The sequence below is a fragment of the Coptis chinensis genome, chromosome 8 (assembly GCF_015680905.1).
Source record: "Coptis chinensis isolate HL-2020 chromosome 8, ASM1568090v1, whole genome shotgun sequence".
Classification (NCBI taxonomy): domain Eukaryota; kingdom Viridiplantae; phylum Streptophyta; class Magnoliopsida; order Ranunculales; family Ranunculaceae; genus Coptis; species Coptis chinensis.
In genome coordinates this window covers 45253391-45277914 of record NC_141463.1, presented here as the reverse complement: position 1 = coordinate 45277914, position 24524 = coordinate 45253391, and the positions used below count along the sequence as shown (strand labels likewise).

The window sequence follows — 24524 nt, the reverse complement described above, 5'->3', positions numbered from 1 at the left end:
GCGATTAAATGAGAGGTATGAAATACTTGAGTTACTGACTTTAAAAACAAGTTAACTTTGTTTTGCCTGATTGTCCACTATGGCTTCTGCTGCTTTTGAGACTTGTAGTAGTGATGTATCGAGCAGAAGTAAGAAGATACGAAAGCCGTATACTATAACTAAGTCAAGAGAAAGCTGGACTGATGAAGAGCATGACAAGTTTCTCGAAGCACTTCACTTGTGAGCTGAGACTCGCTTCTTTTTATTTATTTTCTTATGCAAGAAGTGATAATATTTCTTCAACTCCTAACTCATCCTTGTAATTACAGATTTGACCGTGATTGGAAAAAGATTGAGGATTTTATTGGTTCAAAGACTGTGATTCAGGTACTTGTTCTTCTGATTGTTAATAAATTGTTGTTTTCTTACATTTTTAAGTATCTGATGATACCTGTTAGCATTTTTGTTACTGATTGATGCTTCAATGACAAATTATAGTCTCCATCCCAACATAACGGACCCTATATAAGTTTGAGCCGGTTTGATTGTTCAGTGTACTGTAAGAAATCAGAAATCATGTCAGTTAGTATATAGTTGAAGTGTTTAAAATTGTTTAGACGCTATGGGGTATGTTATCTTGTAGATGTAAAGGTTTAAGTTCAGCAAGATTGACAGATTGACTTTGTCATGAGACACAATTTGATGACTATCCACAAAATAACTAAGTTAAAAAGAAGAAAAATGATCTTTATGTTATTTCTTTCTTTAGGTCTAACGTAACTCTGTTTCATCATTGGTTGACATTTCACTAAAGAACATATGACCAAGAAATTCAGAAAATGTTAATTTTTCTTCTAGCCAAGTTTCTTCCCTTTATTGTCTTTGCACACCAACCCTTGAGAAACTTTTGCAAATTTGTTTTTCCTTTCTCCGATTTCACTCTTTTCTTTTCATTAATTCTTCTCTAGCATTTATTTTCAAAGATATCATAATTCCCTAAAAACGTCTCAATTTTGATTAGAGATACATACCAGTGTGAAATGAATTTGTTTCTTTTTGCGCTGACATTTTTCATTTCTTTTTTTGGCTAAGGGACATTTTGCACACTGACATTTTACATTTCTTCTCAATCCTTATATCCAGAGCTATAGTCTTTAACTTCTTAATTTTGTTTCTTTATACTGATTGTTTACATTTGTAGATAAGAAGCCACGCCCAGAAATACTTTTTGAAGGTTCAGAAGAATGGTACAACTGCACATGTACCTCCTCCTCGTCCCAAGCGGAAAGCTAATCATCCATATCCACAAAAGGCATCCAAAAATGGTTTGTTTGTTTAAACACAAGGCAAGGTTGTGTCTTGCAGGATTAATGTTGATGCTACAACTTAATATTCTGAAACACTACTTTTTGGAACTATTGTCAGCTTTGGTTTCATTGCAAACTTCCTTGACATATCCCTCTACATTAAGTTCACTTGCTCCTGGATATTCTCCCTGGGATGGCTTGTCAATGCTTATAAATACAGAATCAAGTGGAAATGTGCCCTCCCAAGATGAATGCACCAATCTGCATGGAATTGAAGGCATGGCTAAGCTCTTAATTGTGATCTTTATCTAATTTTGTCTTAGTTCCAAAATATAGATGTTCCTCACTGGATAGATAGAAAACTGAATGCTTGTGGATGGGACATCCTTTATTTATTCTGAGAGGACATCACTTTCTCAGCTCATATTGAGTCGGGAAGGATGGGTAACAATGGTTTTAGTGGCATTGGAAATTCTATGAGAATATATCCTAGTTTGGAGAAACCTAAGCAAGCTGAAGAAGGTGGTCTAGTTTGTCGCACTTTTCTTGTTTGATGCATCATTAGCTGCGTCACACTGTCAAATTTCTAACTTCGCCATTAAGTGTTTAAAAAAACCTAATTTCAGATGTTTTATGGGAGGCTATTAGTTTATGAACCTGGTTGAGTTCTTTGGAGATCACTAAAGATAGAGTTGTCCTTGCAGTTTCATCCAGCTCCCTAAAGTTAACAGCTAGCAACCACAGACAATAATTTTATTATGAGTTCATATTCTTTAGTTTCATTATCAAGCGATGATACACATCAAATTCTGTAAAGTACTTAAACATTAGCTAACTTAAAATCCTTGCATCTTTTCGTCGTTTCCATGAAATATGTTGTGATTATAAGGTTTTCATTGTGTTATGGAGTATTCTTTTACTTCGGTGAGTTGTTCTGTTACAAATGGTTTTGAGTATTCAGTGACAAGTCTGCTATCTTAATTAAGATATATATAAAAATGTATAAACTAATAAAAGTATACTTCTAGGTGATGTACCCGTTTAATTTTATATTCCTTGTTTTACTTTTTCAGCCCAGATTTTTTTTCACCGCACCACCTTTTGATAATTTATTTTTCCTTATTGGGCATTTTCTGTCTTTTGCAGGTATACCAGATTTTGCTGAAGTATATAGATTTATAGGAAGTGTATTTGATCCAGAAACTAAAGATCACATGCAGAAGCTGAAGGAAATGGATCCCATTAACTTTGAAACTGTGAGTTTTTGAACCTTGTTATAGCTTGTAAACTCCATATGCATTTTTCATTTGGTGTAGAATTTAATATCAAGGAGATTATACGCTCCTTTATCACCGGCTTGTGCATACATTGGATTTACTTATTTCAGCCAAACCATAAACTGAAGCTAGATACCCGATCCTTCTTGATTCTCATGGCCTGTTATAGATATCAGATTGCAGAGATATGATGCTCTAGCTATGTCACATCACAATGGGGCAAGGACCATTAAGGTTTCTCCATTTTGCTCGGATAAAGAAGACAACAACGGGGAAGCGAAGCTGGTCCTAGTAATTTGATTAATCTAGAGATACAGAGTGGGGATCTTATAGAGCTGGAACTAGGCAACCCTTTGACTATTATTCCTATGGTTGGTGATATTCTGTGTCCCAAGATAGTGAATAGGTGACTGTGGAGTGTTTGTTTCAGAACATGGAAGAGATTGCAGGTTGGTTTATCCTTTGCTAGCAGGAGAGCTGAGGTACTGAGACTTCTAAGATCTGTTATGAAAAGAAAGTATGGTTTTGGGTCTGTGGGGAACGTCAATAAGTATATTGTTGTGAAGGGTTCTGAGAGTGAGGTGAAAAATAAAATTGGAAAGGAGTTGAAGAGACTCACTTCATGTGTTAATTATGGCGATGATGTTGAAGGCAGTATTAGAAGATAGAAATCTGCGGTGTTTAAATGAAACACAAAATCCTATTGTGGAATGTGAGAGGTTTAGTGAATGTGTTGAAGAGACCTTCTATTAAAGATTGTATGTGTAAATCAAGAGAAGTATGGTGATCCTTCAGAAAACCAAGCTCGAGGAGTTGGTAGATTTGTTGATGTTGGTTGGCATTTTCTTCTAAAGATTGGACGGTGGGAGGTGTGTGTATCATATGGGACAAGGGGAAGGTTGAGGTGTTTGAGACAACAATGGTTTCTTTTCCGCTCTCTGTCATTTGTCTCTTTAGGGTGAGGTTATGCGTGAAGCTGGCAAAAGTGTGTATGTTCCGTCTAACCCTAGGAATATTGAAGAGTTTTGGGCTGAAGTGGATGATACTATTTGTTAGAAATCATTGTTGCGGAAGCAATTTAATTTCATTTAGAGCAAAAATAAAAAATAGGCTCAGTAAAGAACAACTCTTTAATAATATAAACCAACTCTTGAAAATGGAGGCTCTAATGGCCTTAAAAACATATGTTTCTTAAGCTCCAAGCAAAAGAAAAACCTTAATAAACTTTCCACATAAACCGGATTCTAATAAAATAAAATTAACTAAAAATAGTAATTAAAGATACGAGGCCATTTTTTATGGACTCCTAGGCTGGACCAAATATGGTCAAGCTAATCACACCATTCACCCCAGTAAGAACCTTGTCCTGGAGCGCGAGGGCCGGCCCTGGGCCAATGTCGTCTAACCCTTGCATAGGGCCCCCAATATTAACCAAAACAAAAGGCCCCATTAAGCTCGAAAAAATCCACTATAGTGTTAGAAACCCACACAGAAAGCTCCTCTGAAAAAGAAAAGAAAATAAAGGTCTCATTTTGCAGCAGGGCCGGCCCTGCCTCGAGCTAAACAGTACCAAGTCAGTAGCAGTACCAGTCAAATAGACTTCCACAATGGGAGTTGATTCATTGGTTGTATCTGCAAGAGTTTCACCCTCTTCAGTTGTAAGGACATCGGTTTTCTTCTTTTTCTTAGGACAATCCGAAGACTGGTGGCCAATCACACCACATTCATAACACTTAATTCCTCGATTAAATGGTGTAGGTGTAGGAGTAGATGTTGGGATTGGAGTGGACGATGATGAATAAGTGGAAGACTTTTTTGGACATCTTTTCAGCTCTTGAAGCTAGTTTATAAGCGGTAGCAAGGTTTGGCAAATCCAAAAGGGCAAGCGCATTGCGGTGAGACTTCTTTAAACCAGTAACATAGTGAACAACACGTTGATCTTTAGTCTTTTGTACTCCAGTCTGAGAGCTCAAAATATGAAATTGCTCGGTATACTCTTGAACAGTGCTCGCCTTCTGTTTCAATTCTTGCGATCTCATAAAAACATCAGATTAATAATCTTCTGGAACAAAATTAGACGACTTCTCCTGTTTCATGCGCATTCTGGGATAACCGTGAGACTCACGGAGAATATTTAAATCATCCGCCCCCGATAAAGCATAACCAATCAATTTTGTTGTTGCTGACGTTCTCCTTTCTACCATCGAAATTCTTATAGGCAAAACATTTTTCAATTGCATTAATCGAATCAATATAAACATCAGCATTCATATCGCCAGAAAAAGGAAGTAATATCAAGTTTACTATCACTATTTGACTACGCTCCAAGATACGTAAAAATTGGTCAAAATTGAATGATTACGTCGATTTCTACCCTGTCTTGGTGGAGAATGATCAAACCCATTTAAGTTAAAGTTATCATATAGGGGTGGATCCCTAGCATAATGGGGACGTACCGGTGGATGAGTTGGAGTCCTAAAAGTACCAAAATTACGCCATGAGGAAGGAGGTGATGAAGTAGGAGAGAAAGGATCATGGTCTACACTCTACACGACCTAGGAGATTTTTCTGCGTGCATGTACCATGGTGGATATGAGAATGATCCTTTTGTTGTTGCACGTTATTGCTAGGGCCAGGATATCAGCATCTACCTCCACTTCCACAATGTGTTGTGTCGTGTTGTGCAACTGGTGGTGGAGAAGCATCACGGCCTACAGGCTTGTTATGAGGAGGGGGTGGGGGTGACCGTAGGAGGCGTTGGCAGGATTCCATTCGCACCTTGGCTTACTTCTGGCATGTGGAGTTTGATGGTTAGTGCCTAGGCCAACCAAAACACTGGTCAGAGTTACCGTGTTCAATACTCGTCTTGTCTTCATTGCCATCAGATTCGTCGTCATCCTCTATATCGTCGCCTTTACCATTATCTTGACGTTTCTTACTTGGGCCAACAAAGGGATTAACCCTTGAATCAAGAAAACTATCTTCAGTTTCGTTGGCCTCTAAAGAAGAAGAAGGAAGTGCATCCTCCGGCATCATCTTGCCAGTCATCTGTTTGTAAATTGCCGACACCATCATCTCCAAAGCATTTTGTCAACTTTAGCGTTCACGTGGGTGAGATTGATTCTCAGATCTTCCATCTTCCCAGAGATGTCATGAAAGTTGTCTTCAACTCTCCCAACTCTTGTTTTCTACCATGGTGGTCGTCCTCTATGTTTCTTTTTGCCAGCCATTGAAGAGAATAAAGACAAATTGGATCTTAAAGAAGAAAAATGGAGACTTTGATAGAGATTGATCATTGATGGAGGGATTTCTAGCTTCGATTACCAATTGATAGAAATCATAGATGCGAAACGATTTAAATTAGCACAAAAGCCGAAAATAGGCTAACTAACGAACAACTCTTTATTAATAAAAATCAACTCTTGAAAATGTAGGCTCTAATAGCCTTAAAAATATATGTTTCTTAAGCTCCAAGCAAAAGAAAAACCCTAATAAACTTTCCAAACAAACCAGATTCTAATAAAATAAAATAAAAAAAAACAGTAATAATTAATGATATGAGGCCATCTTGGAAGGACTCCTAGGCTAAACCAAATCTGGTCAAGCTAATCACATCACTTTTGCTCTTGGGAGTGGTTACCTGTGGTGTAAATTTCTTCGGTTGTCGAGTGATAAGAAGAAAGATTGTCGTATTACTTAGATGATGGTGAGCTTTGATGATTTTATTATTCGTTGTGAGCTTCTGGATTGACCTATTAATGGGGTCAATTTACTAGGTCTAGTAGGCAAGATAACCCTTCTCTCTCTATGCTTTAGATCCTTTTTTGGTGACTGGAGTGGGAGGAAGATTGGCCTCTGTTTGTCGCAGACTATTGTTACTAGTTATTTGTTAGGATATTTGGCCTTTACAAAACCAATGAACATTTATTGGTTATACATGATGATGTTTAATTAAATACACAAATCTTATTATTATGCATATGGATGAACTCATATCATATGATGAAACCATAAGTTTCATAGGTAATAGAATTAGAACAATCAAGCATATGAAGAGTCATGTGCGGGAGATTTGATTGTATCTATTTACCTAGAATGCTCACAGTTAGGGGTGAAGTCGGACACTTCACTTATAAGACTGTAATATACATAACTGTTATATGATAGGATGATGATATCTCAATCATTTGAGTATGACTCTACGTTTGTATATTGGTGTAGTCACATGATTGACACTGAGGGGATCAAAGTGAGAACACACTATAAATTCGCTGTTACGATTAGTGTGCAAATCTCACTCTACTGATTAATCCCTAGATTTGAGGAATTGTGAAAATTCATTGTGTCTCAAATTTATTATTTTGAGACGTTAAAAAGTAATGTCTATTCATAGACTAGACTTGACGTTTTAGGTAATGAATGTAGGACGTCTTGAATCACGAATTCTAATAAAGGATCCACCACTCTACGGAGTTATGTATTAAGAAATTGTGACATAACTTATTGAGTTCAAACCCGGCCGGTATAAGAAATAGTTTATTAATACTCAATTGATGTTAAATGTCACATTGGGTCAATTAGACATGGGTGTGACAGTGAAGAACAAATTCCCAATGCCCAATGGTCTAATTGTGAATACAAATAAGGTGGAGGGACTTAGATATAATTAATGGTAGGAAAGGACTTTCTTGAAAGTTTCAGGGGCCTTATTATAAATATGGATTTGTTAATGAGCACTTTCCATATTAAAGAGATATATATTAAAAATGTTTTCATATATCAAGTACAAGTATTTGTCCTTTTAAGATAAGACTTGGAATCCTAAGTGGATCCCACTACACACACATTTACGTATTCTCAAAGTTTCTCTATATAAGAGAATGACTTTTTGGAGAAAGGGATCATTTGTCTTTCTAGGAAAAGTACAACTAAAAGAAGGAGAAAAGCAAAAGTGTTTTGTGGTGTGTTGTGTGGTGAATACTACTAGAAAGCTGAAGACTAAGTGATTTGGATTCAGCTTTGTAAAGTTTCTCTTTACTGTCAATCTCCAATTTCGACTTTAAAAGTATTTTTCTTTTAATTTCTTTTTTGATCAATAATAGATTAGCATGTCAAAGATGTAGGATTAAAATAATCCCAACAATTGGTATTAGAGCGGGTCATGCTATAATCTATTTTTTATTTGCTTTTAATAGAATAATTAGATCTGAATTTTTTTTATTGTACAAATATATATGATATAAGGTAATTTCAGATCTGTATGTTCTAATAAATAAAGGTGTTTTTTTTAAGTATTGATACATACTATAAAAGAAAAGAGGGTGACATATATCACATATTGGATAATGCATGCAATATTAATAATATATGATTCCTTCCGCTAGGTGTTATTATTTTCATGCGATTCAGTTACGTAATAAAACTTTATTTTTATTATTGTTAAAATGGTACTGTAGTTGGAATCTAGAGAATCAAAAGTTTGATTTCGGTTGATGTAAAACATATCATATCACATGCCAATTTACTTGTTGATGTAAAGCATATCATATGCACTAAAGGACAAAACTACTATTCACTAAAAGTCAGATACCATTGTTTCATATAGTTAGTTTTGGGCCGTCAGTAATAGTAAAGGATATGCCTAGTCTTGTTTTGTCTTGTTATAACACATGATATCTTTGCACTAAATACAAGGATGATGCATAAGGACTTGACACATGGCATGCAATGTTTCTTTTCCAACACATGCATACAAAGTGTACTAATTATTAGTAAAGAAATAAAGCAATAGTAAGTAATTACGTTTGTGGGTACGTTTGTGTTTGTGAGGGAGAATTGACATGTAATAGTACTGACAAGGACCTCTTTTAATCTTTAAGCAAAAAGTTTTCATGCACTGTTTCACATGCTTACAAAGTGTATTTATTCTTAGTAAAGGAAAAAACACAATCAAGGACGGAAACAGTGATTAGTTAGTAGACTATTTGGTCAACACACTTTTATCTACTAACACATGCAGGAGATGCTTGTAAAGACTTCTAAAGTTTGTACAGTAAACACGACTAACGTTTTTTTTTTTCATTATTGAGATAACTGGATATGTTTTTATCAATATATTAACGGTAAAGTAACAGTTGAAATTCATGTGTTATAGTATACTACTATTAGCAATTTGAAGGTACATAATTTGCATGCTAATTAATCTGATGTTTCGGTTAGATGTATACATGACTTGTACCAGAGAATTTCAACATGTATATAATACAAGCGGTTAGCTTATCTACTATTAATTTAGTATCACAATGATATATTTACGCTTATTTATTATTGGCATGAGATGCATGGTCCGTTAAATAGGTAGTATATCATTGCTAATTAGTGACATATACATAATGTTACATTCATATTAAGAGTTGTCGATATATGTTGATCATTAATTGTTAATACCCTCGGTTTATATAAAGCAAGTGGTAAAGGCATTTAATTTACGAATTGAATCCCTTGCTACACCGTTATCAATTCAATAGGAATTATATTTTTAGATGTGATTAATATGATCCCTACGGATAAATTAATTGCATGCTAAAATATTTGTCTATTGTCTATTCTTAAAAAGAAAAATTCATATATGGCTAGTGAGAGTGTTTTCCCTTACGGATTCATTATCTTGCGGTTACATTAATGAATTATTATGATGGTACACTTGGCTGAAATATAATTGACAGTCCTACGATTTGTGCAATTATGTTTTAGTAGCAAAAGGAATAATAATGGAAATCATATTACATGTATGTAAAATTGATGGGTCCAGTAGAACTCGCCTAATTAAGTTGAATAATTTTGATGCCCTACGGATAAGAAATTAGTCATAAGTATTAGGTTTCTATTGCTTATATTTGTCTTATTGATAAAATATGGAGGGTGTTGTATTTTTATTATATAAGCGGGTAATTGGTTTATTATATTCCCAAAACCAATATTAAATGCATTATAATAATTTTTATGTATATGTAAATATTCCAGATATGTCTCAATCTCTTAGCATCTATCTTGACTGCTGAAAGTTGGGCTAAAACAAAGGGTAATTGTTATCATTGTGAAAAGTCTGGTCATTGGAAGCGGAACTGGGGGAGTATCTGTTTTTTGAAACAAATAGATAAAGAATGTATGCAATCTTTTATTCTTGAAACCAATTTGTTGGTTTTTCCTTCTGACACCTGGTGTGTGGACTCAGGGGCCACTAACTACGTTTGTAATATGTTACACGGGTTTCCGAGAAAAAAAAGAAGGTTGAATGAAGGAGAGGTGTACACAGAGGCAAAGGTTGTCGCAGTATCAATTTATTGTTTAGCATTAGGTGAGAAAGTGTTGGTTTTAAAAGACTATTACTATGTTCCAGAGATAAGGAGAAATTTGGTTTCTATTATGAATGATATAGTGTATGAGGACCAAATACTATACATATTGGTATATATATATGTATGCAGATCCTTATATAAATATTATGGGTTTTAGAATAGTTGCTAAATGGCTTTGAAGGCCAGTGGGAGATTGTTAGGATATTTGGCCTTTACAAAGCCAATGAACATTTATTGATTATACATGATGATGTTTAATTAAATACACGAATCTTATTATTATGATGAAACCATAAGTTCCATAGGTAATAGAATTAGAACAATCAAGCATATGAAGAGTCATGTGCGGGAGATTTGATTGTATCTATTCCTAGAATGCTCACAGTTAGGGGGTGAAGTCGGATACTTCACTTATAAGACTGTAATATACATAACTGCTATATGATAGGATAATGATATCTCAATCATTTGAGTATGACTCTAAGTTTGTATATTGGTGTAGTCATATGACTAACACTGAGGGGATCAAAGTGAGAACACACTATAAATTTGCTGTTAAGGTTAGTGTGCAAATCTCACACTACCAATTAATCTCTAGACTTAAGGAATTGTGAAAATTCATTGTCTCAAATTTATTACTTTGAGAAATTTGAGATGTTAAAAAATAATGTCTATTCATAGACTAGACTTGACGTTTTGGGTAATGAATGTAGGACGTCTTGAATCACGAATTCTAATAAAGGATCCACCACTTTACGGAGTTATGTATTAGGAAATTGTGACATAACTAATTGAGCTGAAACTCGGCCGGTATAAGAAATAGTTTTTTAATGCTCAGTTGATGTTAAATGTCACATTGGGTCAATTAGACATGGGTGTGGCAGTGAAAAACAAATTTCCACTGGTCTAATTGTGAATACAAATAAGGTGGAGGGACTTAGATATAATTAATAGTAGGAAAGGAGTTTCTTGAAAGTTCCAGGAGCCTTATTGTAAATATGGATTTGTTAATGGGCACTTTCCATATTAAAGAGATATATTTTAAAAATGTTTTAATATATCAAGTACAAGTACTTGTCTTTTTAAGATAAGACTTGGAATCCTAAGTGGATCGCACTACACACACACTTACGTATTCTCAAAGTTTCTACATATAAGAGATTGACTTTTTGGAGAAAAGGACCATTAGTTTTTCTAAGAAAAGTACAACTAAAAGAAGGAGAAAAACAAAAGTGTTTTGTGGTGTGTTGTGTGGTGAATACTACTAGAAGGCTGAAGACTAAGCGATTTGGATTCAGCTTTGGAAAGTTTCTCTTTACTGTCAATCTCTAATTCCGGCTTTAAAAGTATTTTTCTTTTAATTCCTTTTTTTAATCAATAATAGATTAGCATGTCAAAGATGTAGGATTAAAGTAATCCCAACATTATTATCATCCCATTGTCCTTGATAATGAGAGTGGGTCTAGAAGACCTTCCCTTTCAAGTTGGAAGTCTTGTGATTTGATGGCCCTAAATTTGAGGAGAACATTAAGAATTAGTGGAACTCTAGCTTTCTCTTTTGAAAGGCAACCAAGTGTTATTTTTTCAAAAAGGTTTGAAGGCGCTTAAAATTAAGGTGTAGAATAGAGAGATTTTTTAGAGAATGTAAAGGTGGAAAGTGGAGTTACTTATGGATATTATGGAATTAGATTTGAATGAGGAGGTGGGATTCTCTTTCTAATGAAGAGAGAACTTTAAAGGATAAGAATTTAGGGAACATCCAAGCTACAACAAGGAGAGAGGAAATCTTTTGGAAACAAAACGCCAAGGTAAAGTTCACAATTGAGACGAGCAATGTACTACAATTTTCGACAAAATGGCCAAAGCTAGGAATAAAGATAATATTTTGAAAGTTGGAGAATAGAGGGACATGAAGTTACAAAAGAATAATCCCGGAGAAGGTATTGAGGGTACCATACTAACCTATGCATTAAACCTTGTAGCTTTAGACCATTGCTGGGTGATTTTTTTTTGGATATCATTTTTGATGGGGCTGTGAAAATTTCTTAGCAGAGTCTAAATGCGTGTCCACATAGCTTATAGCTAATGATCCGATGGAACTTTTATAGAGCCTCAAGATCCAATGGGTTTCCGATTGAGGTTTACAAAAGGGGTTGAGAAACAATTCGTGTGGATTTTTAAATATGGTAAAAGACTTCTTTGACACGCTTTCCACTTCATTTGAACAACATTTTCATTGCCTTACTTCCAAAGGTTATAGATGTTGGGACATTAGTGACTTAAGGCCGAATAGTTTGATCAGTATTGCTTATAAGATTTTATTTAAGGTTGTCTTTGAGAACGAAAAATGTTCTGGTTAAACTTGTATCACAAGAGCAAGGGGCTTCATTAGTGACAAATGATTACTTGATGCAACTCATATAGCTAATAAAGCCATTGATGATAAGAGGAGTGGTGACCCGGGTACTGATAATTCAAATTTATCTAACCACTGCCTATGATCGATCATGTAAGTTGGAGGTTCCTCGACTATGTTTTAGGGGTTTAGGGTTAAGAGGAGAAGATGAATGTGGAAGTGTATCTCGTCAGTACTTTTTTTTAGTTATAGTTAACGAGTCTCTAGCAAAATTCTTTAAGAATTTGAGAGGAATTAGGCAAGGTAATCCACTTTCCCTATCCTCTTTATTTTGGTGGAAGTTTTGGAAATAATGATTTCTAGAACAAATCCGAGGGGTGTCTTAGAAGGCTTTAGAGTGGGTGATGCAGGGTCTGCATTTCTCACCTCAAGTTTGTTGATGATATTTTGATTTTTCTTGGAGCCGAGGTAGGTCAGGTTAGATGGTTGAGGGGCATCTGTTGTTGTTTTGTGGTAGCTTCTTGGCTCGAGGTGTATCTTTCCAAGAGTAAGATGTCTGGCATAGGGAGTGTTCTTCTATTGAGTAGTCTTTTTTTGGTTTTAGATTGTTGGGCTGATTCATTTTCTTTGTACTGATTTAGGTCTTCCTCTTGGGGCTGGTAAGCAATCCAAGTAATTTGGGACCTTATTGAGAGATTTCAACTTAATTTAGCTGTTGGAGGTGTAGGTACCTCTCTAAAGGAGGATGGTTAGTTTTGATTAAGAGTACTCTATCCACTCTTCCGGTGTATTTTATGTCTCTTTTCGTCATTCCAAAGAGTGTTGCTAATGGGGTTAAGGGCATCATTAAAACGTTTCTTTGAAATGATTCCGGAGAGTAACGTAGGTATCATTTGGTGAGGTGGGAGATTCTCTGTTTTTGGCTAACAAAGTTGGTGAATTGAGTTTATGCGGTATGGTGTGTGGCGTTCAACCCAACTCTTGCAAGTAAGTGGTTATGGTGTTTTGGGGAGGAGAGACGGTGTCTTTGGAGGAGGGTGATTGTGTCTATTTTTGGGGCGAGGCATTTTGGGTGGGAGAGTGTGATAAATCAATTTCAGTAGATTTATATCAAGTACCTTGCTCTTAAATCATTGTTCGAGTAGCGGGAGTAAGCACTCTTGGTTCACAACTTCACTCAACTAATCACAAGAAACTTTTATGAGCGAGGATTTCTTTGAAGATTTTTACACTACTCTTGGACTATTTTTACCTTAACTTACAATTTACGTAAACTTGATTTTAACCTATTTACACAAAGAGAAATAGAGAGAGATAGAGAGAAAAATATGTGGAGGATTAACTCTACTCATGCAAGGATAACTACCATTTTTAATCTATTCATTACAAAAAACTATAATCAATCTTGGGTTCATAGACAAACCCAAAAATAAGACTAAGTTTGATCTCTAGTGGATTTATTTTATCTCTAAGACAACCTACTAGCATGAGGACTTACTATGGTACTCTATTTCTAGAATACCCTAACAAGTCCTAGCTTGTTATCAACATCAACTATTTTGAAGTTAATGTTGATAACAAGCTTGTAAACAATTAAAGTAATGAAAGACTCCATTAATGGAGCTTCTCTTCATATGAGCATCATTAACTTTCCACAAAGGAGGGTTTTAACTCATGATCTTATGAGGAATAAACTACAAAGAAAAAGAAGACGAAGTAATATAAGAAATCAAGTTGAAAGAGAAAAAGTAGTTTTTTTTTAGCATGGAGAAGACTCCATTAAATACTTGCAAGCTTTTCTCCCAACTAAAACAAAAAAACATGGAATGAATCTACGTATGGAATGAATTCCATTTTACTTACTCTATTCCTAGTGGAATGAATGAGTGCCAAGCATAATTGCCCTCATCCATTCATTTTAAAAATCAAACTAGTGCTCCACTTATACATTTAATACAATTTAGTGCACTACTTAATTTTGACATTAATTAGTGCTCAAATAATGGAGCACCCACTAAGTGATGGACCCACGTGTTTTGACCAGTGGTGGGTCCATGTGGACCATGCTAATTTTTACAACTTCACGTCTTTTTATGTAGAGCTCTCACGCCCGATCAAGATCGTTTTGACCTCAGTGCGAATTCGAGCCCAAAATTAGGAGATATGATCTTCAGATGTTTCACGGCTTTTCTACACTGTTGTCTTCATTTGGACCGGAAATGGTTGGTGTTGAGTCCACGGGCTTTAGTCTGGCCTTTTTGAGCTTTAAATGGACAAAGAGAGAAGACTTTACGTTCAAGCACTATTCATGCTAAAACGCAGGTTTGGTTACAAATTTATCGTCAATTGCCAAAACCTGCGAAATCACGAAAATATAATTAATTTACATTTATTAAACACATAATCAACCAATATATAGTGTCTCTACGGGGTTTATAATACAGTTTTGGGTGCTTATCAGAGTGGTCCCGTTTCCATATTTTATGAGTATGGAGTGTGAAGGGCAATTCCTAATGTGCTCCCTTTGTTTTTAAAAGGTATTAGATACAATTTTGTTGTATGAGATAGAATTCATTTCTAGGAGGATCATTGGACAAGAGGCAGAGCTTTAGAGACTGCATTCCATTTGCTGTTTGGCCTATCTAGTTTCAAAAGGAAACCGATTTTGGATTGTATGGTTAGATTTGAGGGAGGCATATATTGGAATCTTGGACTGCGGAGAGCTTTGAATGATTGGGAAGTCAAAGATCTAGCTTCATTGCAAGTCCTGATACTTTTATTCCTGATATACACAGAATGGCAATAAGAGAGTGTGGTGTAAGGGTGGAATTTGAGTCGAGCGGCTCGGGCTCGGGCTCGGCTCGAGCTTGCTCGTTTAACTATGAGTCAAGCTCAAGCCCAAATTAAAGCTCGTGGAACAAATGAGTTTGATGAAGCTCGGCTCAGCTCGTTTAGCTCAAATAGCATATTTGTAGTGTAAAATAATCGAGCCACTCGGGCTCAGCTCGTATAAGCTTGGCTCGGCTCAGCTCGTATAAGCTTGGCTCGAGCTCGTTCGTTTAACTATATGAGCCGGGCTCGAGCTCAATTTAAAACTCGTGTAATTAACGAGCCGAGCTTGAGCATGGTAAAGCTCGGCTCGTTTAGCTCGAATTCCACCCTTACTGTGGAGTCCCAACAATAAAGGTCATGTGGTCTTTTTATGGTTGTGTATTTCTGATGGTCATATCCCTAATCTTGATTCTCCGGTCCTATAATTTGGAGAGAAATTCCTTCCAAGATTACTTTCTTTGCATGGTGTGCATCCTCACCATAGATAACATCAGGCATCCTAATATGTGTTTGATCATTTTTTTTTTAATTCCATAGAAAGGATGGTGAGTGTGTGAATCATGTAGTTCTTTGTTGTCCCTTTTCTTGGAAAATATTGTCTGCTTTTCTTAGTGTCTGGAATAAATTGGGTATGCCCATGCCGGGTGTTGGATTTGCTTTAAGGTTAGGGTCCTGGTTATGGGAATTGCCTTTGGGGCTTATTAACTTTAGCAATCATGATCATGTGGGGCATTTGGCTTAAGCAAAATCGTTATAACTTTGAACACATATCAGCTTCGCTTAAGAAGACTATTTTCTCTATAAAAGCTTTGTTGTTTCGGGTGGTCTAAATTCTTCAAAGACTGCAGAGGGTGGTCTATAAAAGCTTTAGTCTTTTGTAGTTAGGTGGGATCGTCTTATAGCTAGGTGCTATCCCCGTCTTATGTTCTTGGATACGGGGTGAGGGTGCTTTTCTTGGGTTTTATCTTATGTTTTATGTTGATTCAATTTTTGTAAATGCTTTTTAATGTAAGCCTTCTCAGTGTACTTTCCCCTAATTAATGATGTTTGACTTTGCTGACTTGCCAAGCAAAAAAAGAAAAAAATATCAATTAGATTTAAATACATCGATTTGGGGACTTTTTCAGGTGCTCTTATTGTTACGAAATCTCACCGTCAATTTATCTGAGCCTGATTTTGAGCCGATTGTAAGTACTTGCTCCCTCTTTTATTCTTATGTTCTTCCTCATTAAAAATGAAATGTACATACACTCTTCATTTGATAATCTTCATATATAAGATGCTTATTTTTTCCTTTGGTGGCTATAATTGCCAGTTCAGCTTCATTTCCTTTAATGTTAGTAAGTTAAAGTTAAAACATTGAGATTAATGGACTCTCGTAAACTCTTACTAATAACTTTGCTCTACTGATTATGTTGATAGTACAGCTACGAAGTGATTGATACCAATTTTATATTGTGTGATATCTTACCTATCTTCGTACATTCTCGTATACAAATAGAGTAGATAAATAGTATGAATTGGCACATGGGCAAGATAGATATTTTGCTATCAGGTTTCACTATTGTAGCCTATATAATGCCGTGTTAGGGTTAATATTATTTGTAAAGTTCTATTCTCCTTTCTTGTTCTACAAGTTGTTAACAATGTAGTTGTTAGGATTTCTCTCCATTAGTATATATCACAGTAAGGATCATTGGATCCACAAAATTCTAGCTGGTATTGAAGATGATTGCCGGATCTCATCATAGTAGTGTTTATCTTTTTAGTTTATGTTTCTCAACTACGGACTCTGCAAGTGTTTCTCTTTTTTCTGGTTATTGATCTCGTGAGATCTGCTAGTACTAAAGCATGATTTTGCGTATGGAGTGCTTGGTTCGCATAGAAGAAAAGTTACAACCTGAGATTATGTGCTGCTATAGAGGATTTGTTATTCCAAGTAGTCTGGTAATACAAAGTGTGTTTATGTCTTTGTGACAGACAGTCCTTGTAAATGGGAAGATTCATCTAAGCACGTTTTTGCCTTGCAGAAGTATTTGAACCACTTGTAAGTGGGTTTTTGAATATGGTTCATTTCTTTTTCACATTGTGGTTTATGGCCTATTATCCCTTCTATTTTTTGGTGTGATACTTATCCTGGTTTTCAATCCTGTTACATAATTCGTTAGTCTCTTGTTGCTAATCTTGTCATCTCACTATTCCATTCCTCGTATGATTATTTCACTTGCCTTTTTACAAGTTATTGTACTCTTCGCTGCACACTCATCACTGTTCGATATGCTCCGGTTGTTGGTTCTACCTCTAATTCGAGAGTTTTTTTGTTGGTGTTGCCTCTTTCTGAGGAGCCCTTTGTTGCCATAGTCTTGCTATAGGCATTATGATGCTACCAAGACGTGTGTCCGGACTCCGGAACATTTTTGTTGGATGTTATTGTTCGGGGATGTTAGTTGCATGCAGTTGAAGGAGTTATGTTTAATTTTGTATAATATAGATCGTATGAATTGGAACCAATCGTAATGATGTAACGGCACACAGGTAGGATAGAAATTTTGCCATTAGGTTTAACTATCGGAGCCTATATAAAGGCATGTTAGGGTTAACATTATTAATTTATGAAGTTTCTATTCTCCTTTTCTTATTCTACAAGTTTTTAACAATGCTGTTAGGATTTCTTTCAGTTATTCTATATTACAGTAAGGATCATTAAATCTACAAAATTCTCGTACAATTTTAACTTCTTCAAAGAATATTAGTATATGTTTTACTTGAATGTATTCTTACTTGTAAATCTGTGTTGAAGAACTAATCTTCTTATTTCTTAAATTGGAAGGTTCTATCATGTGAGGCGAACACTGAAACAGTAAAAGATCAAGCAGGAGCTGTTCCGAGCAAGCAGAATGAGGATCTTTTACCATGTTGAGCTGACTGTTGATTACGTTGCTAGCTTGTATGCTCCTTTAGTTCTCCTTCCAAACTTAAGGGAAGAGGTTTTAAATTGGAGAAAACCTATCCAGGTAACTAGATGCGTTGAATGTGCAGCGTAGGTATCTGGGAAACTAAAGGAGCTCCTTACTTGGGAGCTATTCCTTTTCACTCCCAGCATGCCCGGTAAAACCTTGAGTGTCAAATTTTAGAGACCAGGATGAACTGAAAAATGGCAGTATAGGCATTACTAATATATTCTGGTGTTTATACACAACCAACGGCGTACAAGCCAGTTAGCTCCTGTATATATTGAAGTAGCAAAAATATATTATAGAGTGAGAACCTCTTTATTTTTCATGACCATCAGAAGTATGTAACCAACTAACCATCAATGCAGTTCTACATTATATTTACCGCATTCAAGCTTTTTTTTCCAACTCTTTCTTTTTTCCTTTTTCCTTTTCTTTTTGGTTAAGCGGAGAAAAGTTCAGAAGGTTTAGCAGACAACCTGTATTCATCGTGTAGATCTTACGCATGTCCTGTCAGTGCCTTCTTTCTGCACCAAAGTATTCAATATTAGGCTTAATGCTGGTGCATAATACATATGGAAACCCTCACCAACTGAGTCTACATGATCAGCACATATATCTATTCTGCTTCACTGTATACATGTGAGAGTTCAATGAACCTGAAGCTTGGAGGCTTAGGAGCTTAATGGACGAAAGTGCAGTACCAAGGTAGTGCCGCCTCTGAGCCTCTTATAACTCAAACCGTCCTCAATGAATCTGATTTGGCTAGTTGTTTTTCATTCTATACCCTCCTCTGTTTGTATGTCGGCATGGGTAAGAACTCTGTTAAGTCGTATCTAAGTTTTACCACTTTTCTTTGAGCTAATATGGAATTTGAGGCTATAACTATCTTTTCTTGGGATTTCACATTAGCATGCTTTATATGCCTGACCAACCAAGACACGGCTGAAATTGAAGGGGAGTAGTTGTTTCGGTTCATTAACACAACCATAGAAAGTTTTGGTGCTGTGCTCTTCCATCCCCATATGCTATTTAGACCATGTCCTTTTGATTACACCAGTAGTTGTTTTCCTTTATATTTGCCCCTGCCCTCTTGTTAGTTTCCTCGTCAGATGTTTTCGTGTCAGATCCTATACACAACTCTGTTTCTCAACTGTCATCAGAATATTTCATTCTCCTCTTTAAAACAATTAAGCTTTTTATAGAACAGTGGACATATACTGGACGCAGTCTCAAAGCTGTACTAGATGAATAAACCATTTTGGAGAAGCGGCTTCAAGTAAACCTGTGGATAGGTGCTACAGACAGAGATGGTTCTGTTCGATCGAAAGATTGGAAACTATAGTGAGCAATTACATTTTTGGCAGCACTTCAGTTAGCACCACTTACCAGTCCATCACTAATTCCAATTGTTTTGGACAACACCCAGATCTTTTTTACTATGCTGGTACCATCAACGTACATTTCAATAATGTATCCAGACAGATGCACCTAGCAACATCTTTTGGGTGTCATACTGCAACTACCCTCTCTCAAATCCCCCCAATATCAGTCTTGACTGCACCGTGGTCAGTAGTCAGGGTGATCTACACAGATTGGCAAATCCAGGTCCTCTCATTTTCAGTTTGTGGTAGCCAAATCGAAGCCGATTATAAACTTTGTAATATAGCTGAGCACCCTCCTCTGTCCACACTCCACAGGTACTAGTGAACTCCCATGATCTACAGAAACCATATTGGCTGTGCCCTTGTCAACTTCCTTTAATTCTGTATATGCTTCGCCGGCCTACAGATAAACAAATTGACGTCTAGAATCCTGTCACAATATGAGGTGATTCTGGTCGTGCGGTCGAACAGGGAGAGCCTGGGCAAACCTGAAATACACAGTAGAATCAACTTTAAACAAGTTCACTTTTCATATATTGAAATTTTACAAGCATTATCGTGAACAGGATCGCACTACAATTTTCTACTGAGTTACTACTTTGGTATTTCTAATTTCTTACAACGTATGTATAAATGTATAATCTCAAGTAATCATTGTCATAATTGTAATCAAACTCACAATTGAAGGTGCCAGAAATTTAGCTTTAAATTCTAACTTTATAATAACAAAAAACAGATCCAATCATCCAACTCAGTTTATATGAAACCCTAGTTTCTCCTAATAACTATGGACTACAAAAAATTCTCCAATCAAAACTAATTGGTTTCATTAATCAACACTTCACATCATATGAAAATTACAAAACAGAGTACAAGAAAAACAGAGAAATCGATACATGTATATACAATTAACCTAAACATTCAGAAAATCTTCAAGCCCCAACGAACGGAAACAAGGATCTTTCTTCTTCTTAAAAGGCTGAGAAGCAACTTTTAAAGCCTTAGCCCATCCTTGAACCTTCTTCTTAGGACTAGACTTCTTCACAGGAGAATTACACGACGCATAAAAATCACAAACCTTATTCTTCTTCTGGGCATCACTAACAACCGTGCTAAATTTCTTCTTTATCTGAACAACAACCTTCTTCATCTTTTTCCGTGGATATTCGATCTTCGCGTCGAACGAAAACTTTGTTCCACATCCCATTGTGGCTGGAGAATTACAAAGCCTGGTGTGATTGGTAAGCGGGACTGGGAGTAAGGGTGACCAGAGTGAACTTTGAGAGTAGTCGAAATCGTAAAGTAATGGGAATTTTTTATTTATTCGTTGAGATATTGGTGACTCCTCAGATTCCGTGCGTTTGGTTCCTCGTCTCATTGAGGAATCATGAAACATTTTGTTGCTGAGAGGGATTGGAAGTAAAGGCGACCAAAGTGAACTTCCAGTAGAGTAGTTAAAATCCTCATGCACTGAACCCTTGTTGATCAACGTAGTCTCCATCAATAATGATGAATTACCTTGCTTTAGAACTGGCTTTCTCTTGTTCTCTCGATGTTTTTTTCTTGGGGAAAAAGTTTGCGTTACAAAGAAGAGGCAAGTAAATATTGGCTGTTACTTTTATTTTTGTGAAACCGCGTAAATACAGTTTCTTATTTGGGATCAGGGATTAAATTAGAAACTGGAGAAAACACGGGAAAGTTGACCGTTGGAAAGTTGTAATGTTGTTTAGATCCAAGCTATAGACTAGACTCGGTAATTTACTGATAAGGAGAGATTTTAGAGGCGCATTACTTCGCTTATAAACTAGTATACTGCATTGCAGTGCGGCGTGAGCGTAGTATATCATTTATTTGGCTTATAAATTATATAACCGTCCAAAAAAGACAGCTCAAATCTCAAATGGGGTCTACAACCAAAGCAAGTATTGTTGGCCCTAAAAATAAACTATGGAGCACACCAATCTAATTGCAACGGATAACAAAAGAAAAGAAAGAGATAGAAGCAACAACCCACAATAATAGTATATGACCAACAAATTCAATAGACGAACATAGAGAACAATCTCTACCTGAACCAACAACACTTCCAGTACAGTTAGGAAGTACAAATTATTTCGCCTTGTCCCTTTCATCACTACACGTGCACCAGAACCAACCTTTAGAGTCCTATTTTCAAATATAGTTTAATATCATCTTACTCTAAAGAACCCAAAGAGATGAGGTTAGACTTCAAATCTAGTACATGTCGAACATCAGCCCAATTGTTCCATCAAACATATTCAACCCGATAGTTTCCTTTCTACGAATTCTGCATTTCCACCATCTAGCTCATTGAAGCTAGAAAACAAATATCTATTTAGACACATATACTGAGAACAACTAGAATTCATGACCCACTCAATTGTGGAGATACCACCCATTGAAACAGTAAACGAGAAATCCAAACCATCATCACTACCTCCATCTTGTGCAATGTTAACATTCTCACTATTCAAAGAATTTTTGTTTTTCGTTTCTAACTTGGGACATTCATATTTTAAGTGCGCTTTTTTGTGGCAAAAGGCACATTGGTCTTCATCTAAATGATCATTTTTTTTTTGCACACAAGTAAGAAAATTTTATTAAGAAAAACGAAATTGTCAAAGACAATACATACTACACTTTTAGAGCCTCTCATTTAAATCTATAGTAAGTCCTAAAAGGGCTTTCTATCCTTGTTACATAATTTGGTCTACTAGTGCTCCATAGCGAGGTGCCTTGCAATAAGGTGGATTCTTTCCTAGCAGCGACATCCACACCAAAATTGCATTCTCTCCATACATGTGTTAGTTTCCAGTGTTGTATAGATGTAGTCGCACGTGTCCATCTCGTTCTAAACCTCCATGGAATATCATCTCCATTAAATGCTTTTACCTTAGCTTCAGAATCTGCCTCAATCCAAATGTGGCCCCAATTCATTTCCACAGCTTTCTCGACTGCCAAGACAATGGTTGTGAATTTAGCATGGAAACTGTTAACCTCACCTAGCCCTGCATCAAGAACTCCCACTACCGTTAAGTGCCTGTCCTGCAAACAATTCCAACTCCACCTCTGCTCGGGATTACTTGAGCCGATTATGTCTAACTCTTGATTTAGAGCGAGACCTACCACCTCCACCAGACTTTCTTTCATATTTTCTTCCCCTCACAGCAACCAAAGCTTCAAACATTAAGTCCCTACGGACTGCTAGATCTTTCTTTCTGTACTCATGATTTACCAATGTTGTAGCTACCACTTCATAATTCAAGCTTTCCTTTCCCGACATCAAATTAGATGTGAGATACTTGAGTTCATCTAGACGGGAATTCAAAAGGCATACAACCTTATAGTGCTCGGGCACTTCTTCATCCAAATTCAATAAGTCATTAACAAGTTTATTAAACTCATTCACGTGCTTAGACAAGGTAAGACTTGGTCTCATATTCATCCGGAAAAGCTTTCTAGTAAAAAAAACACTTATTTGTGAATGCTCTTCGTTATATACTTGTCTTCTAGCTTAGCTATTTTCTAGAGTTCTTTAGCCGAGGTTTCCTTCATTACAAAATATTTTTGTTCTTATGCCGAACAAAGTCATATTGACCCACAAGCTAGCTTGTCGATTCAACTTTTTCCATTGTTCATTTCACATAGAAGCTAATTGGTTTATCTTCCAGAGCTTCTTCAAATTTTTTTTCCGCTAGTACATCCAAAATCTCACACTGCCACATGCCGAAATTGTTTTTGCTATTGAACTTTTCAACATCAAACTTTCCCACAGTGTTTGTCTTCACTTTTCGATTATTATTTAAAGCAATGGAATCTCAACAATAATCCTTAGGATTTGACATTTTTTTTTTGCTAACTAGGTGTCCGGGTTAGCTTACGCGCACCTCGAATAATCCTGGAGCCTGGTTGGAAATTCGGCCGGGTACTCCTCGCTAGTGGCCTTGAGGGGAATCAAACTAGTGACCACTGGTGAGCAAACCTAAGGCCGGACTAGCTGTGCCACCCCTCAAGGTTTAGTCAAACACCACAATTACCAATATCTAGAAAATAGATCTCAACAACAGAAAAACCTAGATTGGATGTTGGAAATCATTTGTTGCAACAAGAACAAACTGTGAATACAAGAAAGCGGAGGCATGGACCAGCTCACTCTCTTTAAGGTTGTCACACCCCAAATTTCCAGAAAATTTAAAATAGGGAAATATCTACACCCTATTCCATCTTCTGAAAACCCAGGATGAAACGAAACCCTAATAACCCATTACTGAACATGATATAGAAAAATGAGATCAAATTAAAACCAAAATAACAACTCTTAATGTACAAATTTAAGAATTACTAAACAACTCTATTACATCTGTTTCAAATCAAGACTTTATACTTCATAAAACTTATACCAATAAGACTCCAAGAGCGAATCCAAATCAAGTGTCTTCATCCACTGCATTCTACTATCTATGTATCCAAAAACACACCCACATTGCAAAAGAAAGCAAACATGGGTCAGCAAATTGAATTTGCTGGTATGAGTAGACTAACAACATAAAAATAATTCCATACTTTAATTATCCAAATAAACACTTTATATGTACCCATAACTTAACCATTCTTAGCTTGGAAGACAGATAGTTCCGTCATTTCAACCGGCATAGTTTCTTCCCAAACAAAACATTCATTCTATTAACTCATTATAATAATTTATTTTAATAACTTAGTAATTGAATTAAATCTTACTGATATCCACTTCTGTATAAGGGTAGGACAGCGTCCCTGCATAAAATATCATTAAGTCCTACCCTCCTGCAAAACAAAGTTAGGTTTCCCAAACCTAAACATTTAATTCATACATCTACTTCTCTCACAATAACCATGAGAATATATAATCTGACATAATATATCACAAATATTAACATTCATGTCACTCCACCGTATCAATTATATCACGTTAACAATATTTACATTCCTTCGTAAGAAATCATATGTATCATATCATAATACACAACCAATCATATCCAATAACTCGCTCATACAAAAAGCCAATATTTTTCTTTA

General features: G+C 36.0%; 1 protein-coding gene and 2 long non-coding RNA genes across 6 annotated transcripts; 2 read left to right on the top strand and 1 right to left on the bottom strand.

Moving 5' to 3' along the window:
* Window positions 1-4: 4 nt before the first annotated feature.
* Window positions 5-18452, top strand: LOC147481623 (protein REVEILLE 4-like). Of its 4 annotated transcripts, XM_086576012.1 has the most exons (8): window positions 5-219; window positions 309-366; window positions 1181-1304; window positions 1405-1563; window positions 2433-2542; window positions 16237-16296; window positions 17090-17156; window positions 17940-18452. In XM_086576012.1, exons 1-7 carry the CDS (start codon window positions 80-82, stop codon window positions 17147-17149), a joined length of 711 nt encoding a protein of 236 aa, XP_086432138.1. In that variant the 5' UTR covers window positions 5-79; the 3' UTR covers window positions 17150-17156; window positions 17940-18452. The 4 variants fall into 4 exon arrangements, with proteins under 4 accessions (XP_086432138.1, XP_086432137.1, XP_086432140.1 ...); XM_086576011.1 differs by lacking the exon at window positions 17090-17156; XM_086576014.1 differs by lacking the exons at window positions 1405-1563; window positions 17090-17156.
* On the top strand, window positions 5301-13984 carry LOC147481624 (uncharacterized). The gene is made up of 2 exons (XR_015203843.1): window positions 5301-9728; window positions 9798-13984. It is a non-coding gene; the product is annotated as an uncharacterized LOC147481624 (long non-coding RNA).
* Window positions 14321-21208, bottom strand: LOC147481622 (uncharacterized). Its single transcript, XR_015203842.1, has 2 exons — window positions 18543-21208; window positions 14321-14633 (listed from the first exon to the last, which is right to left on the bottom strand). It is a non-coding gene; the product is annotated as an uncharacterized LOC147481622 (long non-coding RNA).
* Window positions 21209-24524: the final 3316 nt, after the last annotated feature.